This window comes from Pan troglodytes, chromosome 11 (genome assembly GCF_028858775.2).
Source record: "Pan troglodytes isolate AG18354 chromosome 11, NHGRI_mPanTro3-v2.0_pri, whole genome shotgun sequence".
Taxonomy (NCBI): Eukaryota; Metazoa; Chordata; class Mammalia; order Primates; family Hominidae; genus Pan; species Pan troglodytes.
Genome location: NC_072409.2, coordinates 110,081,739 through 110,094,887, shown reverse-complemented (window position 1 = coordinate 110,094,887; position 13,149 = coordinate 110,081,739). Strand labels below are relative to the sequence as shown.

Genomic DNA, 13,149 nt, shown 5'->3' with positions numbered 1-13,149 from the left:
CAGCCCAATACAAATTTGTAAACTTTCTTAAAACATGAGATTTTTTTTTTAAGCTCATCAGCCATCATTAGTGTATATTATGTGTGGCCCATGACAATTCTTCTTCCAATGTGGCCCAGGGCAGCCAAAAGATTGGACACCCCTGCTCTAAAACCATGCAGTAACCCTTGAAGGCAGGGACTGTCCTTATGTGGTATCCCCAAAGCCTAGTATAACACCCAGCTGAGTAAAACACTTTCTAAGTGTCAGAACCTAACTCCAGGACACTAGGACACACACACTGTCCGGTAACATTGAGAAAGCTGCTTCAGTCTACCAGAAACATTCCAAGTCTTATCACTGGACTGCTGGCATTAACACCAAAAAATAATATTAATAAAGCACTTAAGAGAAGACAGAATGGTTAGATCCTAAACTAAATGATACTATCCTAATTATCCTGCTTTCCATCACAAAGAAAAAAGGTTTGCCCAAGAAAATGGTCCCCACAATTGCCCAAGTAGCTTGGGGTTATGTTAATAAACTTTCTGGGCTGTGACAAGTTCCAAATGACTAAAAAACAGGTACATACCTGGTGAGTTTGCTACTGAGTCAAAATGACAATTAGCCAAGACAGCATGCTGGGCTCCATCTCTGGGTTCCAGCTTTACCACAACATTGGTGATGTTGTCATAATAGCTTGTAAAACCTCCCAAGAAATCAATGCTAAAAGAGCCTGTGGGCCGTTGTACATCTACTGAAATCTTATGAAGGCTGTTGCTTTGCACTTCGATCAGTTTAATCTGTTCCAAAAGGTAGTGCACGGTCAGAATTTCATTTTCTGGACTTCCTGTAGTCCTGGGGCCAATGGAGGTTATGTGTTCAAGATAATCCCTGGAAGTGACCAAAAGAATAACAAAGGTTTGTAGTTAAAATTGACACTTAGCATGGGTAACTTTTCCACTACACACCCCTTCCTCCCCAAAAAAGCTTAGTTCTTTGACTTATATAAAAAGGACCGCCTTTCATTATTTCAGACACCAAGTGAACATCACTTATAAAGTTCCATATTTTTATTGTTGCCTCCCACGAGTTGACCCCTTCAGTTTTCTCCACCATCCCACTCCCAACTTCTCCCCATATCAAACCAATACAAGGACTAGGGATGTATTCAAAACGTGTGACCACTGGCCAGGCACGGTGGCTCACGCCTGTAATCCCAGGACTTTCGGAGGCTGAGGTGGGTGGATTGCTTGAGCTCAGGAGTTTGAGACCAGCCTGGGCAACATGGTGAAACCCCATCTCTTCTAAAACTACAAAAACTAGCCAGATGTAGACTACTATCCGCCTGTAGTCCCAGCTACTCAAGAGGCTGAGGTGGGAGGACTGCTTGAACCTGGGGAGGTTACAGACCCGAGATGGAGCCACTGCACTCCAGCCTGGGCGACAGAGCCAGGCCCTGTCTCAGAAAACAAACAAAACAAGCTAAAGACTAAGCAGGATTGAATATAACTTCACTGTGCATACTCCTGAACGTTACAGATTCTGGGTTAATGACTTTAAGTAGCAGAAACCAATGAGCAAAAATAATCAAGTCAAGAGGTTAAATAAGGCGGGCGGGGGGAAACTTTTGAGGGACCCAGCCCTCCTAGCATACACCCAAGGTCTAATAACTTCAATTCAGGCCAAAACCAACTGTACCCCTAATGAAAACAAAACTTTTTTTGTCTTTTCACTGCACTCCAAGTGGGGAAAGCTGGAAGTGGGGGTGGGAGACGTTTCAGAAAGTCCTTAATAAGCTTGCAACACTTTGCATTCTAGGAGAAACTTTTTAGAACACAGTAGCTGTTGAAAACTTGACGCCAGCTTAACATTTCATGAGCTTTGACACACCTGGGTTACAATATCTTTGACTTAATCACCTTTCCTAGCATTCTTAAAGGTCTTAAAAAAAAAAAAAAAAAGTCAAACCTTACACAGTCACTAATCCAAGGGGCCTAAAGATAAACTGCAGGGATCTGAGAATTTATCAGACTGCATACCAAATTTTGACTGGGCGGTGTTCCAGAAAGAGTTTCTATAGCCTTCAGATGTGGGGGCTGTAACCCTCAGGAAGTTAGAACAGTGCACTAGCGCCTTCCAACACTCCCCGCCCCCAAAGCGAATTTACACAACAGTCTAGGTACACGAATTTCCATCTGGAAAGCAGAAGGGCTAAGCAAGGTAAAAAGTGGAAGCTGTTCCAGAATATGGGGAGACGACTCACAACCAACCATCTGCACGAAGGGCAGACAGTGGAAAGCAGGTTCAATCTACCTGGCAACCCCAATCTGCACCACGAGCTTAACCGGGGACAGGCAAGCCCCAAGTCCCGGCAATTCAGACCCCAGAAGAAGGACAAGCAGGGTCACCCCACCCCACGTGCAGCCTGGGAGGGGTCAGCGAGTCCCAGCGGTCCGGCAGGGGCGGGTGCACACAGGTGCGGTGCCCCGGAGCCCGGGCAGGAGCCGCAAACGGACTCGCGGGCCGGGCCAGGAGGGAGCGGCCGGTACCTGGCTTGGAGCGCGTCGAACTCCCCGCGGTGTCCAGCGGCCCCGCGTAGCACGAGCTGCTGCAGCGAGAGCTGCACCAGCGTCCGCAGCGCGATCAGGTAGAGCGCGAGCCCCAGCGCGGCGCGCACCTCAGACAGCCCGGTCTCCGCGCCCCTGCTCGCGCCGCCGCTACCCCCGGGGCTCCTCTTCCGCGTCCTCCCGCCGCCGCTGCACCCATCCACCAGAGGCTCCTGCGCTCGGGCCTCCCTCTCCGGCGGTGGCGCGGCCGCCGCTCCCTCCCGACGCTCTACTCCGACGCGGTGCCGCCTCACAGCAGCCGACTCAGAACCCCACTCCATGGCCACGAGCCTCAGCTGCCAGCCCAACCGCCCCAACCCGCGACAGCCCCGGCCGCCGCCGACGCCGCCGTCGCTGCCGCAGCGCCTCCTAGTGAGCGGACGGAAACTGCAGAGGGCCAAACTTCTTCTGATTGGCCCGTCCCGCCGCGCCAAGACCCAGCTTCTTTGGCAGTTCTCGGGTGCACACAGCTGCAGGGCCGACCCAGCAGCGGGTGGTGGATATGCCGTCTCCCGCAGGGCTTTTCCAGCCCTCTGTAGGACGGAGATTGCCAAATGTAAAGACACCTAAAACCCCAAAACGAGAAAAATGAGAGATCGCTTTTGAAAGAACACACAAGGCTCTTACAGTGCATCAGGCAGATGAAAAAAGCAATGGCCTGGCTTTCGTAAGGAAGGAATATTAGAACATCAGGCTCCAAAAAAGTGGGTTCCTGGCTCTTAAAATTAGAAATAAGATTACGCAGAGGAGGCCCGGCCTATTGCTTTCACATGCATAATCTAATCAGATCTTCATAACTCAGCAACTTAATCTGTGCTATTACTGTCTCCATTTAACAGATAAAGAAAAATAATGGCTATTATTTATTGAATACCTGCTATAAGCTAAGCGCTAGGCCAAGTCCTTTAATACATCATCTTATTTAATTATCTTTAACAATACTTAAGAGGAAATATCTTTGTTCCCATCTTATAACCTGAGAAACGTAGAGATAACAGATGAAGAATGTAAATCTAATTTCATGGGCTCCCAAAACAGCATTCTGTTCCACTACTACATTAGCACTCTGCAAGTGAAGGTTCAGAAAGGCCATTCTTCACTTGACGACTCTCTGGGGCGGTTAAGCAGCAGAGCCTTGGTTTCAGTGCAGATCCTAGTGATTATCTAGTCTTCTTCCAGCTTGCCGGTACCCATGAGCCTCTCTGCTCCAAGGTTTTTTTGTCCCTAGCTTGGAGTTGCTACATTAGCATGAGCATTAACCTAGAGACCAACTGGGAGAGCACACTGCCGGATTTTGACTTAGCACATATGTCAGATTTCATACAATGCCCTATAGTCCTGCTCTTGCCCACCTCTCAGGCTCCTCTGACACCAGGATGCTTCTTATTTCCAGCTCTCCAGCCACACTGGCCTCTTTCAAAGACTTCCTGCACGCATCTTTCCTTCTACAATAGGATCTTCTCACATGCTGTCTGAATTACCTGGAGTGTTCTTCCCTCTCCTCATTGTCTTTTTAACTCCTAGTTATCCTTTAAATCTCAGATTAAGTGGTACTTCCTCAAGCAAGAATCTCCTAATTTAATTAAGCTTGCTTCCCCTATTTGTAGGATCTCACAGCACCATGTTTGCATGTGACTATTTCATAACTCCCTCATTAGACTGTAAGCTCCACGAAGGCAGGAATCAGATCTGGTTTTACTCACCATTTTATTCCTTGCTGTTAACACAAAGCATGACACATAGTATGTAGTCAATAGATATTTCTTGAGTGAATGAAAAAATGAAAACATACCACTTTTGTGGCAGCAAGCATAATTTTAGCTCTACAAGATCCCTTTCAGTCTGTAAGCACTATGAGACTAAAGACAGTGTCTATCTTATTTAATCATCACTGTATCCATAGTGCTTAGCTCTGGATAAGAACCTAGCCCATGGTCATAACTATATGTATATATATGTGTGTGTGTGTGTGTGTGTGTGTGTGTGTGTGTGTGTGTGTATGTCTGACAATATCCCATGGTACCATAATAGGGAAATGCCTGGCTGCCTGGCTGTTGGGGACGGGTAGATCTGAGTTCCTGGATCTGGTACCTTTAGTACACATGGCATTATTCAAGTTACAATCTCACAGAGTCCATGTGTATTTATCTGTGGTAATGCAGATGATACCTGCCTTAAGGGGCTTCAGTGAGGATTAGATAGACAGATGACAGATAGATGGATAGATGTGTGTGTGTGTGTGTGTGTGTGTGTGTGTGTGAAAGATCCTCACATAAGATTCTCATTAAAAACTATTTTTCAGAATTTTCCTTCTCATGAAATCCTTTGTAGATTAGATTAAAAGCTACTTTCCTATCATGATAATCATAGAACTCTAGGTGGTAGGAGTTAAGTTACAGCTGAGTTCCTGAAAGGCAGTTTTTCTCTAGACTTGTATAGTCTACGGTATTCACGTTTGAATATTTTTAGCTACTAGTTGTTGGATATCTACTTGTGTCAGATACTGATTAAGGTGGAGAAACAGAGAAGAACAAATCAATGTTTCTACCTTCAGAGAGCTTACATTCTAACAAAGAGACAATGAACGCGCGCACACGTGTGTGTGTGTGTGTATAAAATGTCAGAGAGTTAAGTGCCATAAAGAAAAATAAAGCAGGGAAATTGAGACTGACAAAAGCTGCTGTTTTATTAGGGTGATCAGAGATGGTCTCACAGTCTCTCTGAGAAGATGACATTTGAGGTGACCTGAATGAAGTGAGGAACAGGGCCACATAAGCCTGGGGAGAGAATGTTCCAGCAGAGGAAAGTGAGCTGGGATGCTCAGAGGCAACGTCGAATAAGGCATGCACTAAAGCAGACTGAGCCAGGAGCCCTGGTAGATGTGAGGTGACAGAGGTGGGTAGGAGCCAGTGCAAGGAAGGCCTCCTGGCCCTGGTGAGGACTCTGGGGTGGTTTTGAGCAGTGAAAGGTCATGCTTTAGGTGATGTTTTATAAGATCACTCAGTCTCCATCCCAGGCAGAGCAGCGCAGTGACCACATCTAGCACATATAGGCTTATAAAACACTTTGATAATGTCTGGCCTTTGAAGTGTTCGAAGCCAGTTTGATCTATAATTTTATTTGTGTTAAAAGTAGACCACAGTGAATTGGAACACATGCTCTAGTTCTCACATATCAAATCCCTGATAAGGATGAGGAACAGATAAATGTGAAAGGTTGTGGCTGCCCTGTCTGGTGAGCTATTGATCATGGGGTTGAGTCAACTCATCTGACTTGGCAGGCAATTATGCTTGTGTCTCCCTTTATGACAAAGTAAGAGCTAAACTGACTGACAGACATAGAGATGTCCCATGTCCCTTCTGTCTTGCCATCTTTTCAGTATTTCCTAGTAGTTTGGCCAAGGTAAGTGGAAGGACATATGAGCTGTCAGGATTCAGGTGAACTGCCAGTTTCTGTCTTCCCCACAGGTCATTCCATAGCCAATTTGCCGTAGAAGAAAATCATAGCCTGTGTACTTTCTTCCTTGGAAGAGAGGCTACCAGTGCATCTGGTGAAGTTCTCTGAGGCTCAGGCTAGCAGAAGGATGCCTTTTACATGATGTTACAGTGACACTCAAGTCAGGTGAGGTACCAAGCCAAGAGGTGAGAAGTGAGCCCAAACCAGTTGCAGAAAAAAGAAGCATTTGTCAAAAGCTGACAGGCAGAGCAAGTCAAAAGATTACAAAACCAAGTGCAAGGATTCCAAACGTGGAAGAGTTTATGGGTAAATGTAGCTAGGTGCTGTTGCGGATAGCTTGGTTTTCTGTGCTCACTGAGGTGGTATGAGAGTGAACCAGCTTTGTTTAAAGGTTCAGGGTACACCATTAGTTTTTTTAGGTTTTTGTTTGTTTAGATCCCTTAAGGCTAAAGCTTGGGCGTCAGGGTGCTGTTAGACAATTGATCTTTCCAACTTTGAAGCTCTGAAATGGAACATTCAGGAACTGGTGACAATGGTCAGCTCCAGGGATCACCTCCAACAAGCCAGGAAACCTGGGGGCTGACAGTACTGGCAAGAAAGGGCATTCTAAAAGGCACATGAGCCAGATCTGTAAATCTTCAGAGCTCTTCTACCCCCATGAGCTTAACGGGCCTTGGAGCCTAGGGAGAGGGTAATTGCACTCTACTTTTAACCCCCCTCAAATTCTGGGCTGGTCCCCTGTGTTCTCTAGGTCCCTGTAGCTAGGTAGGCACAGAGAAGTTAGAGAACAAGCCTGGCTGCATTGCTAGCTGAAGCCACTATGTCAGTTTACCTTTTTTCCATGGCCTAGTAGAAAAGAGATTCTCTGATTTTGGAATACTCTATATTCATCTTAAAAGCCTTTCTGAAACAAATGGGGTTGAGATGATTGGTTATTTTCTCTTTTTTTAGAGACAGGTTCTAACTATGTTGCCTAGGCTGGACTTGAACTCCTGACCTCAAGCAATACTGCTGCCTTAGCCTCCCAAGTAACTGGTACTATAGGTGTGCCACTGCACCTGGCCAATTGGTTCTTTAGGGGAAAAAAATCAAATTAGAACCTCATACCATATTACACACACATCCACACACACCCACAATATTCAAGTACAATTCAGAATCAAATATCAACAACTTTTTAACTAGTACAAAAATAAGATGAATATAATTATTTATAATAATTAAGACTCAAAAGTACAAGGACTCTAATCAAAAGACAAGTGGAAGATATCATAAAGGGAAAAATCACGTATTGGCTACACAAAATTAAAAACTTCTATATATCAAAAACAGTCACCAAAAAGATGAAAAGTCAAATGACAAATGGAGGACATGATTTTCAAAAAACGTTTTTCAAAAAGGGGATAATATGTGTTATATACATTATTCTTTCTCACTCTTTCTGTTCGTGTGTGTGTGTATATGTATGCGTGCACAAAAATCGGTAAGAAAAATATCAACGCCTCAATAGAAAAACATGTAAACCATTCACTTTTCGTAGCAAAGGAATGCATGTGAAAATGTGGACCATTTTTATCACATTGAAAAAGCATTTTTTCACTGGGCACAGTAGCTCAGCCTATAATCCCAGCTCTTTGGGAGGCTGAGGCAGGCAGATAACTTGAGGCCAGGAATTCCAGAGCAGCCTGGGAAACATGGTAAAACCCCATCTCCACTAAAAATATTAGCTGCGTGTGGTGGCATGCACCTGTACTCAGGAGGCTGAGGTGGGAGGCAAGAAAGAGCATTCCAAAAGGCACATGGGCCAGGACTTGCAGTGAGCCAACATCACGCACTGCCCTCCAGCCTGGATTACAGAACGAGACTGTGTCTCCAAAAAAAAAGAAAAAAGCTATTTTTTTAAATTACAATATGCACATTTGGCAAACATTTTATTTCTAGGCACTTTTGTGTGATGCTGGAGGAATACATATTGAAAAGACCTTTCTGGAAAGCAATTATGGAAGATGTACCAGGAGCCTTAAAAGAATTCACAGGCAGGGTGCAGTGGCTCATGCCTATAACTCCAGCACTTCGGAAGGTGGAGGGGGGTGAATCACTTGAGTCCAGGAGTTTGAGACCAGCCTGGGCAACATAGCAAGACCCCATCCCTACAAAAAATACCAAAAAAATTAGCTGGGTGTGGTGATGCATGTCTATACTCCCGTCTACTAGGGAGACTGAGGTGAGAGGATCGCTTCCAGGAGGTCAAGGCTGCCATAGCGCCACTGCACTCCAGCCTGGGCGACAGGGCAAAACCCTGTATCAAAAAAAAAAAAAGAAGAAGAAGAAGAATTCATGGTTTTTGATGTAGTAATTTCATATGTAGACATCTATCAAAGGTGTGATTTCAAAAAATGCAAAAGGATGCTCATCTATAAAAATCAAATATATGGAAATGACTTAAGCATATAAAAATAAGAGTTAAATAAATTATAGTACATTCAGAGTTTGGAACGTCATATATTATTAAACACAACTTTACCAAAGTCTGTTTAATAACGTGAGGGAAATGCTCACATTATAAATATTAAGAGAAACAAAAAAAAAAGATACAAAATGGAAATAGATAAGAATATACTAGTGAATAGTAAATAAAAGAAAGGAAAGAACACTAAAGCAATAACAGTGGTTATCTCTGGGTGATTTTCCCCCTCTATTCATTTCTCTACTTTCCACCATTTCTGCCATGAGTTCAGTGTTCCCTTTAAGAGCCATGGGCCTGGCATCAGTCTCCAGCAACCCTGTGCCTAGGAAGGCACTTGTCTGTAGATCACCATCATTTTAAGCCTTAGGAAGGCAGTTTATAAATTGATTCCAACATGGATGTGATCCAGGAGGGGAATGCAATGTCAAAAAGCTGATCTCCAGCCTGTGTTCCTCAAGCACATTTCTAGACTAAAAAGTTTAGGGTCAAGATTCAGTAATTAATCAATTGCTGAACCAATTAAAAAAAACTGAGAGAATTTTCACTTAATCATTGTTCTTTAAATTCAGCCTGTGACCTGGGAGAAGAATTGCTGCATATACTTTTTAATGGCTTTGGATTTTGAATTTACTTTTCCCTCCTTCATAGCACATTCCTCATACAATAGGAGAAGAACCCATGAACCCGGAAGTCTCTAGGGATTTATTTGAGGGTCACACACCCAGGGCTCTGTTTGACTTTCTCCACTGGGCTGCAGGGGCAGGTGAGTTAGGACACAGGAGGTGACTCAGCAGTTTGGGAATGAGAGTCACTGACTCATGTGAATTTGCTCCATGCTGAAACTCGATTGTTTTAGTGAACTAAAACATTAATGAGAGTTTGCATTGCCAGAGCTCAGCACATCTAGGTGTGCGCACCTGGAGACCCCCAGCACTTCCTGAGCCCCCCTCTACGTAGCTATCTCCTCCTGCAGCCCCCTGAAGCCCTCTTGCAGGCTGTGTCCTGGAACGGTTTCACTTGGCCTTCGGGCTGCATGACCTTCTTCAGGTCTTTACTGGCCTAAAATAGCCTCTGCAGCTGCTGCTTTCCAAGATGCCCAAAGGAGAAAAGAGACAACAATGGATCTTGTAGGAAAATGGCAAATATCTCTCCAAGTGTGGTCTGAGGACCATGTAATATGAGAATCACATGGGGACTTGCTAAAAAAATCATCTTCCTGTGTCCTACCCACCTACTTGGTACATTAGCAATCCATAAGCAGAAAGTCTAGGCCGGGCACGGTGGCTCACACCTGTAATCTCACACTTTGGGAGGCTGAGGCGGGCGGATCACTTGAGGTCAGGAGTTTGTGACCAACCTGGCCAACATGGTGAAACCCCGTCTCTACTAAAAATACAGAAATTAACCAGGCGTGGTGGCGCAGGCCTGTAATTCCAGCTACTCAAGAGGCTGAGGCAGGAGAATCACTCGAACCTGGGAAGCTGAGATTGCAGCGAGCTGTGATGACACCACTGCATTCCAGCCTGGGTGACAGAGTGAGACTTCGTCAAAAAAGAAAGAAAGAGAGAGAGAGAAGAGAGAACGGAAGGAAGGGAGGAAGGGAGGAAGGTTGGGAGGGAGGGAGAGTCTACTGCATCCAACTCTAGAGGTAGGATCCTGTAATCTGTGATTCCTACATAAGCTAAAATGGTAAACCATGCCATAGCCAAGGGTTCACATGTCCAAGAAGGATGTAGGCCAACTGTGATGATCCTGGGCCAGATCACCCCTCCTGCAGCTTTATGAATGTCAGGTCTGCATCTTCTCCCTCCCTACCCATGCCCACTGCCCCTCCCCAGCCCCCAGGGCCAGAAGGACTGCGTAGCACCTTGCCACACCACATTGGAAAATAGGGATGCAAGAGGCAGTATGATGCCGCAGTTCAGAGCATGGGCGCTGCGCTGAAAGCACTCCAGTATGTTCTTCTGTAACCTGCGGTGTATCCTCCAACGAATGACTTAATTTTGTTATGCCTGTTTCTTCATCTGAGAAGTGGGGTTAATAGGGTTGTCGTGAGGCCCTAGATCAGGAGACCTGTGCCAGCTGTTGCTATTATTCTGTGGTTGGAACCTTCATTTGCATGGCATTAAAACCTTCATTTGCATGGCATTACAGAGGCCAATCACTCCTCTGCTCTGTAGTTGGCTAGGTGGATGAAAGGCAATAGAAAATGCTTAGCCAAGTTCTTTCATAGCAACCTAATTTAAAGTTGATGAAAGGCAACTTGTCACATGAGCCTGAGGCGAACTTGATTTATATTTTACTTAAAGGGCAACTTTTTAATTGTTAAGTGTTACTGTTCTGCTCTCCCTACCCCTAGGAATGTAACATTCATACCCTTGCAGGTATGTACCTCTTTATTAGTTCCTTCTTGTGAAAGGCGGTGTAAAAAAACCTGTTATCCTTTCTCATCTCAAGTCTTTAGTTCCCCTTGGTACATTAGCAATCCATAAGCAGAAAGCCAGAAGTACCAAGAATAGGTTCTCTATTTTTAAAAAATTATAAAAACTTGTTCACAATATGATTCAGCTATAAAAAGGAATGAAGTACTGATACGTACTACAATGGGATGAGCCTTGAAAACATTGTGCTAAGTGGAAGACACCAGACACAGCAGGTCACATATTATCTGATTCCACTCATTTAAAATATCCAGAATAGGTAACTGCATAGAGGCAGAACACAGGTTGGTGGATAGAACAGACAGGGCAGAGGCGAGAATGGAATCAACTGCTTAAAAGGTATGGGGTTTCCTTTCTGGGTGAAGAAAATGTTTTGGGGCCAGGTGTGGTGGCTCATACCTGTAATCCCAACACTTTGGGAGGCTGAGGCCAGTGGATCACTTGAGGTCAGGAGATCAAGACCAGCCTCGCCAACATAGTGAAACCTGTCTCCACTAAAACATGCAGCTGGGCATGGTGGCACGTGCCTGTAATCCCAGCTACTCAGGAGGCTGAGGCACAAGAATCACTTGAACCCGGGAGGCAGAGGCTGCGGTGAGCCAAGATTGCGCCAATGTGTGTCCGGAATTGGTTCCTTCAGGTGAGTTCTTGGTCTCACTGACTTCAAGAATGAAGCTGTGGACCCTCGCGGTGAGTGTGACAGTTCTTAAAGATGGTGTGTCTGGAGTTGCTTCCTTGTGGTGGGTTTGTGGTCTCGCTTGACTTCAGGAGTGAAACCACATATCTTCGCAGTGAGTGTTACAGCTCTTAAAGGTGGCGCATCCGGAGTTGTTTTTTCCTCCTGGTGGGTTCATGGTCTTGCTGACTTCAGGAGTAAAGCGGCAGACACAGACCTTCACAGTGAGCGTTACAGCATATAAAGGTAGTGCGGACCCAAAGAGTGAGCAGCAGCAAGATTTATTGTGAAAAGAGAAAGAACAAAGCCTCCACAGAGTGCAAGGGGACTGGAGCAGGTTGCAGCTGCTGGCTGGGGTGGCCAGCTTTTATTCCCTTACTTGGCCCCGCCCACATCCTGCTGATTGGTCCATTTTACAGAGTGCTGATTGGTCCGTCTTTACAGAATGATGATTGGTGTATTTACAAATCTTTAGCGAGACACAGAGCACTGATTGGTGTGTTTACAATCCTTTAGCTAGACAGAGAAGTTCTCCAAGTCCCCACCAGACCCAGAAGCCCAACCGGCTTCACCTCTCAACCGCACTCCAGCCTGGGTGACAGGCAGAACGAGACTGTCTCAAAAAAAAAAAAAAAAGAAAGAAAAGAAAAAAGAAAAAAAGAAAATGTTTTGGAACTAGATAGCTGTGGTTTGCACAACATTGTAAAGTACTAAATGCCACAAAGTGGTTCACTTTTAAAACAATTTTATATTATGTAAATTTCACCTCAATCAGAAACAAACTTATTAATTGTATATTATTCACAGCTGACTGTAGCAAGTAGACTATAAAAAGAAGTCTTAATTCCAGAGACAAATGCCTCCCCAAGTTCACTTTCAGTAAGCCATTTGCTACTCTGTTGCTGTTATAAATTGTGATGATAATAAGTGCCTTGGATTTCAGTAGCCTCTTACTTCCAAGCAATTCAAAGTACTAAATCAGGATTTCTGATCTCCGTTTTTTAAAGAAAATCAATAAACAGATCTGTAGCAGAGATGCTGATTCTTTAGAAAAGGCTAAGGAAATCGCTTAATTCATAGCCTAAAGTTTTAAAAGCCTTTTCCCTCTCAGATTCCTTCATGATTCTAATATCCTAGCCAGAGATAAGGCTAATCTTTAAGAAGCTCCACAAAGTTGTGAGCCCAAATTAAGAGATTCAGATACAAAAAGCCAAGTGACAAACAGACTTGTTATTCAAAAGTGCTATTATGTCAGCAAGGTAATTGGGACTCATTTAGGGAACAGAAAAGAGCATTTACCAACCATTTCCTGACATGGGCAGATAAGGTGATAGAATAAAACAGGTCAGGTTAAGGTTAGAAGGAGTGGTAAGGACTGGCGTGAACTAGAACCCTGGCTCCACCTAAATCAGTAACAGTAACCATAGCTCTGCGGAATTTGGGGCTCAGCACAGCCAAATCTGCTATTTTTTCAAGAAATGACAGAAACTCAGATATTTATGTGAAACCTTCTGCTCTGTT

The 13,149-nt window shown here is 44.6% G+C and overlaps 1 protein-coding gene across 9 annotated transcripts in view; it reads right to left on the bottom strand.

Annotated features, from left to right (window-relative positions):
- ERMP1 (endoplasmic reticulum metallopeptidase 1) overlaps nt 1-13,149 on the bottom strand; it is a 127,487-nt gene that overhangs the window by 45,567 nt on the left and 68,771 nt on the right. For 7 of the 9 annotated variants that reach the window (XM_063788728.1, XM_063788731.1, XM_063788733.1 and 4 more), the window contains one exon: nt 572-873. In XM_063788728.1, the coding sequence (XP_063644798.1) occupies nt 572-873 (302 nt within the window). Of the gene's footprint in view, nt 1-571; nt 874-2,531; nt 2,960-13,149 lie in introns of those variants that run through there. The other 2 variants (XM_003311987.5, XM_054658657.2) reach the window with 2 other exon arrangements.